At 39.5% G+C, this 7,065-nt stretch overlaps 1 protein-coding gene across 1 annotated transcript; it reads right to left on the reverse strand.

Annotated features, from left to right (window-relative positions):
• Positions 1-683: 683 nt before the first annotated feature.
• On the reverse strand, positions 684-1,791 carry LOC149528952 (ricin B-like lectin R40G3). Its single transcript, XM_089808566.1, has 3 exons — positions 1,504-1,791; positions 1,224-1,346; positions 684-1,089 (listed from the first exon to the last, which is right to left on the reverse strand). Exons 1-3 carry the CDS (start codon positions 1,723-1,725, stop codon positions 856-858), a joined length of 579 nt encoding a protein of 192 aa, XP_089664692.1. The 5' UTR covers positions 1,726-1,791; the 3' UTR covers positions 684-855.
• Between the last annotated feature and the right edge of the window lie 5,274 nt (positions 1,792-7,065).

Below are 7,065 nucleotides of genomic sequence, written 5' to 3' on the forward strand. Positions count from 1 at the left end.
CAATGGATTCTTAATTTGTTGAAGTTAATAGTGGCATGTCGTGATGGTTAAGTTGTTGAGTTGTTATCCTTGCCATCAAGGTTCAAATCTAATGGGGATGAGGTCCCCCGTTTGTGGCCTCACTGGTTCATAGCTCCAGGTTAAAGCGTTTGCCCATCTTTTAAAAACTTTTTTGTTGAAGTTCAAAATATAATTTAATTGTCAATGGATTCCTAATTTGTTGATAAAGTTAAAATGATTGAAAATGAGCTTATTAGAAAACAACTTTATTGAGAACAAGGCTCAGATATTTCAAACGATGAAACGATGGCAGAACTATGCAAAAAGGTTGAAATTTGTACTTATCAAATTTGACAGAATAGATATTCTTTCTTAACAAAAGAATTTTGAATTCCATATTATTTATAAATAAGAAACCACTTTCGTTAACATATTATGTAGGAACTACTTGTCGATTGTATGAATAACTCAAAATTGTAAGCTGAAACAGAGTTTCTTTTCACTGTGTATCTTAATTTGAATAACTCAAAATTGTAAGCTAAAACAGAGTTTCTGTTCACAGTGTATCTTAATTTGTAATGCACCCATTCATTTGATCAGAAGAGATCATTGTATCAGGCAAAACGGTTATGTTTCATCCTCCACAAGCATAGCAACAACATCAATACCAGGCCAATCACAAATTATTAACTTTCAACAAGGACTATATATCATAGTATATAATTTCATAATAAGGCAAGGGAAATCCATACAACCAACATGTAGTTTTGGTCTCCAGACCAATCTAAGAGCACCCAGAACATTAAGGTCCTTATTTATTTATAATGAAATATGGCTTGCAGGATGATGATTCTTCTAGTAGCACGGGGAAATCTTCCAGAGCTGATTATCCTGCTTGTTCCATTTCCACAGCACAACTCTAGTTCCCTCTTCAATGCCTCCATGTTTCCTGTCACCCTGGAATGCATCCAAGTTGAGGCCGATGTCATTAGCCATCCTTATGGTCCTGTACCCATATCCCATGTCCTCACTCTCACTCCATAGCACACTCTCATCATACGAACCAGGCTCGTATTTGGTCAGCAACACCTGCCGTGAAACAACTTAATACTTTATCATCAAAAACCTTATGTACGGTCACTAGGTCAAATTCAATATCACTTTCAAAACATAATATAGAGACTACTAGAAAAGAGGTACTGAAGAACAAAATGTGTATATACCTCCTGACATGCAGCAGGGGCATGGCGAAGGGCCTGCCCAGTGGCTTTGTTCACAAGGCCAAAGGCCGGGTGACCCACTGGGTCCCTCACACGGTTGCTCCATGACTCATCTTTCACCCATTGCTGCATACATATACATATGTATATCAAGAGTGACCCAAAAAAATAAAAAAACTATCATTAAAACAATAAGAGCCCAACTAAAACATTTAAATACGCATAAACTTATAGACATAAATTGCAGTACAAAACATGTATAGTGAAGGAAGTGTATATATACCTGAGTTGGGTCACTTGGATTAGAGTAAACAAGAGTCGCCCTGCCATCTCTGATACCCAGAGCATAGTCAGGATTGGCCTTAGAGCAGACCTTCACAATCTGCCCCTGTGGAAGGCTGTGGTACATCTGTTGTCCACTGTAGTTGTACTCGGACTGATTACAACCATAGTTTTGCTCCCTGTCGCCACATCTTTGGCTCTCATACTGCTGGTAGTATGCCATACTTGCTTAGAGCTCGATCGGGAGATAAAATGAAGAAAAGAAATGTAAGATACAAAAGAGTATGTTGCTTTTGTTGGTTGAGGTTTGATGGTGTTTATATAGGGCAAGAAAGGAATATTAGCTCATAAAGATGTATAAGTGGAAGGGAATAGAATCAAACTTTTCTTTTCACGGGAATCAGTTCTTTGAAGTGATCAAGAAAAGACACAATTATGTTGCTACACGCTTCTTTAGGTTTCTCTAAAACTTCACATCTCTATGATTGAAATTTTAAGCATCCGCATGCAGGGAGGAACTGTGACATACAGTTCATTTATTCCCTGGGATTTATTCTCACTTTTTCTCAAGAACGGGCTACAAATAATCTTAAAGTACTGGTTTGTTGTGTTGGTAAAGTTTGAAGTTGAATTCAACTTAAATTTGATCTTAGGGTTTATAATAAATTCTATCTTGAGGGATAAAAAATTTATTGAATATAATTGAGAACAGAACAATAGAAGAAAGAAAGAGAACTATAGAGCTTTATCCTGGTTTACAAGTTGATCCAACAATTGAGATAAATTAAAGGGAAGCATCTTATGATTAGTAATGTTCCAATCCGGCACATGCTCGGAAGCCCATTTAGCCAAACAATCAGCCACACCATTCCACTCATGAGGGACATGCATAAAAGACACAAAATCTAGAGAATTGCATAACTGAGTGATCTCCTGAATAACCAAAGACAAATGCCAATCCACATCAACAAGGTTCCATCTATTCAATAAATTCACAACCACCTACAAGTCAGTCTCACAGATAATTCTTCTCCAACCACGTTGATAGTATTATTCCACTGCAACCAAGATAGCAAGGGCTTCCATGAGGTTATTTGTATGGTAACCCTTCTATATAGAAAATAGAAACTAAATATCACCAAAGTTGTCATGCCCAACTCCCCCAATACCAGTCAATCCAGGATTTACCCAAGAAGAACCATCAGTGTTGATTTTAAGAACTCCTACCTCAAGAGGAGTCCAATGCCCCTCACAATTAACATGCTGAGAGCACTGCCTAGCTCTATTCCCAGAGCGTCTGTGGGGAACTGAAGGAGTGCCACCCTGAAGAGGAAAGGAAAGGTGTGAGTAAATACCAACATCTCTAGGATCCAAACCTCCACCAATATCACATTTAACCAGGAGTGTTTCATGAAGAGAATTAGCAATTTTTTCCCATAGGTGCCTGATCTCAAATTGCATGTAATGAAAGATCCTCCTATTTCTCTCAAGCCAAACATAGTCCAAGCAACATGAAGAAAATAGGTCTTGGAATGGGGATGGCCTAGATGGTCCTAGAACTCAGACAAGGAGGAGAAATGCGAGCACGTGCATCCCCACACACTTCATGAGAAGTGCCAAAGCTGTTTGACAAAGGGATACTAGAAAAAAGGTGAGAAACAATCTCTTCACTATTGTGGCATAAGACACAGATGGAATGCCCCTAGAAGCCTCTCCTATAGAAATTCTCCCAAGTAAGACAATGATTGTAAACTAGAATCCAGAGGAAAATGTTACACTTATGCGAAGAAAAGCTATTCCAAACTTTCTTCCAGCAAGAGATCTCCACTTCACCAAAAATTTACTTAGTCAACACAAGGTACCTTGAAGAAATAGAATGCTTGCCAGAAGAAGTACCTCCCCAAGCCAAAACATTAGGTTCTAGTAGAGAGTTGCACTCCCTAGAAGCCAATATCTGGAAAAGTTCCAACTAATCCCCAAGAGAGCCACTCGGTGGCCAATCAGAAGAATTCTTCCATTTGTAACCAATAACAAGGCCTAGGTTATAAGCCTCCTTATAATGAGCCACCTTATTCCATCTAGTAGAAAGGAATAAATCACCAAGAGGCTGCAAGTGTAGATGAGAGGACAAGAGCGGAGGATGCCCATTCAAGGAATCGCTCCAAACTTGAGCCTCAATGCCTCTATTACAAATCCAAAGTAGACTTCTCTTCACCAGGTGAGCACTAATCTTGAGGGTATTCCACACCACAGAGTCTCTTCCCTCAAGAAAAAACTTAGATATATCTAAAGGTTCAACACTAGGTAAATACTTGTGCGATAAGATATAGGCCTAAAGTTGAAACTGACTAGAACACCAATGCTAATAGAGCTTGGCAACAAGAGCTTGACTACATAAGATAGCAAAACAAAGGTTGAGGCCTCCTTCCTTTTTTGACTTGTAAATAGTATCCCAATTGATGAGGCTCCATTTTTTATTTTACAAATTGCCATTCTAAAGAATTTGGCAAGAGAGAGTATCAAATTCCTTAAGAAAATACTTCAAGGCAGCCTGAACCATGCTTCTATATATGGGAAGGGCCTAAATCACAAATTGTAGGAGAGTCACCTTGCCAGCAATAGAGAGCCACCTATGAGTCCAATAATTGACTTTTTGTAGAAGCTTATAGAGTAAGCTCTGCCAAAAAACCCTATTCTATCTTCCCACCACAATAGGGACCCCCAAGTAAGTCAGAGAGAGAGACTCAATCTAAAATCTCAGGATATTAGCAATCCTCTGCTAGATAGGCTTAGGAGTGTTGAAGAAAAAAAATGAGGTCTTGTGGTCATTAATTTTTTGCCCAGAGGTAGCCAAATAAGTATCCAAGGTAAGTCGAATGGCTTCAGCTTCCCAAATTCGATCTCTCCTAGCAAGGGCCACATCATCAACAAAATGGAGGTGAAAGGGAGTGAGTAGACCATTTCCCCATTGCCATCCTTGAATTCAATTTTGGAAAACATGAGACTTGATAAGTCTACCAAGTCCCTTAGCCATAATGATAAACAAATAAGGATAGAGGGGTTCTTCTTGGTGAAGAATGCTAGATGCCCCAAAAAGCTTTGATAGTTCACCATTAAGGAGGACCAAGAAGGAAGAAGTAGTAACATATCTCGAAACCCATCTAACCCATTCCTCTCTGAAGCCAAAAGCGAAAAGAACTTTCTTCTAGAAACCTTAATTGACTCTATCATAAGCCTTAGCCATATCAATCTTGATGAACATGACACATTCCCTGGAAGTACACATAGAGTGAATGGCTTCAGAAGCAATAACTACCCTATCCAAAAAAAAAAAATCTTTCCACAAAATCCCCTTGTTCCTTAAAGATAACCATGGGAAGCCAAACTTTAAGCCTCTCCACTAAGAGCTTAGTAATGATTATATAGACCACATTACAAAGAGCAATGGGCCTAAAGAAGTCCAACTGATTAGCCTCTTCCTTCTTTGGAATAAGGACTAAGAAAGTGGCATTCAAGGCTCGAAGCATATCTTTGTTGGAATAGGACTCCTAAACCACATCCAAAAGATCATGATTGATAATATCCCAAAATTCCTGAAAGAATTCAACAAGGAAACCATTAGGCCCTGGAACTTTTCCTTTATGCAAACTGAAGACCACCCCATCCAAGTTAGAGATACAAATTGGCCTCATAAGAGTCATTCATCTCCCTGGTCACAATAGAGGGAATACATGACAATATTGTATTATCCTCAATCTCAGCTGAAGGCAAGTCATCTGAAAAGAGGGTAGAGTAAAACTGAATAGCTTCCTGAGACAAAGCTTGAGAGGAGCTCAGATGTGTCCCATCCGAAGTAACAAGAGAAGAAATATAACTCCTGTTATGTCGAGCCTGCATAGATTTATGGAAAATTGTGGTGTTCTTGTCCCCTTCCTAAAGTCAATCAACTCGAGCCCTCTATTTCCAATAAATTTTTTCTCTAAGATCCCACTTAGCTAAATCACTAGAAACTTGGGATTCCACTATGCCAAGAGCTTTGGAAATACCCAAATGTTGAATCTGCTTGTTAATAACATTAAGATGATCCTGAGTCCTCTTCTTCATAATGTGGAGATTATCAAATCAATTCCTATTCCAATGCTTCAACTTCCTCTTAACATACTATAGTTTTTTAGGGAAAGAGAACATAGCATTGCCATAGGTAGGGCCTCCCTGTCTCCACCAATAAGCCATTAAATCATGGAGAGAAGAGTCTTGAAGCCACATCATCTGAAACTTAAAGGGGGGCTTCTTGGGACAACAACATAACTAGCCATGAGCTTGGTAGGCTAGTAGTTAGAACCTCTACAATCAATAATTTCAAAAGATAGAGAAAGAGAGCCACAATTCCAAAAGAAAGAAACTAGAAACCTGTCCAAGTGTTCTGAGATGGAATCATTTCTAACCCTTTGATTGCTCCAAGTAAAGATCCTATTAAGAGGTTTGACATCAGAGAGATGTACAAAAGATCTATATTTTCCTGAAGAAGCTCAAAAGAAGGACCCAAGTAAGCCAACCCACCCCTCTTCTCCTCCAGGCTGAGAATAGAGTTGAAATCTCTAGCCACAATCCAAGGCAAGAAAGGGTGAAAGCTTCTGACATGCCTAATATGTGCCCACAGCTTGAGCTTTCCAAGGAGATCAATAGAGGCATACACATTAGTAACAAGAATCATCTCTCCAGTTTCCAAAGAGGATGCCGCCATTGAGAGAGTCAAGAGGCAAGAGACCTGGTAAAGTGGTATAACTTTCCTAGGATCCCAACAAATGGAAAGACACCAAAGCTCCCCAAAACACCAACACACTGACATTGCCCTAGAAACCAAATTTTAGGAGCACATCTAAATATAAAGTCCATTGAAGGCTTGGTCTCCTTGATACAAGGGATGTTTGGAGAATGATTAGCTACCAACTCATGAATAGCTTTTTGTCCAGGGATGCTATTCAACCCCCTCACATTCTGTGAGAGAATAATCATTGAGTAGAGTGGGGAAAATTTTCATCCATTGTCCTTACGACCCCAGACTCTACTAGTAAATCTCTTGTAAGTTTATTTTTTTCCTAATCCTGCTTTCGCCCAACTCTTGAGGGAGTAGCAAAAGAGACTTTCTTAAATGGTCTTTGCATCAGGCCCAAAGCAAGAGAAGATCCCTTTCCTTTACTAGAGGCAAACACATCTTTAACCAAATTAGCCAGAAGAATATCCTTTTCGTGTGGAGCAGGAGAAATCACAAGGACACTAGACTCAAGGCCAATAGAGGTCTTTGACTTTTGCTAAACTACAACATCCTAGTTACCACTAAGAACATAACTCCTCCACTCTGAGCTAGTAGCCCCACACCGAGCCTCTACAGGAATGCCTTCTTCTATGACCATGTTGTCGAGCAACTCAAAATGATTGAACCCTGAGTCCACTTGCCAATCTAGATGAGATCACTTTTGACCCCACCCCTTACCATGGTTTTGAGTTGGGATACAACCATCCTTATCAAGACTGGTAGTATTGGATGGCCCTTGCCCCTAAC

The sequence above is a fragment of the Cupressus sempervirens genome, chromosome 11, assembly GCF_028749045.1.
Source record: "Cupressus sempervirens isolate cs-2001-9-10 chromosome 11, ASM2874904v1, whole genome shotgun sequence".
Lineage (NCBI taxonomy): Eukaryota > Viridiplantae > Streptophyta > Pinopsida > Cupressales > Cupressaceae > Cupressus > Cupressus sempervirens.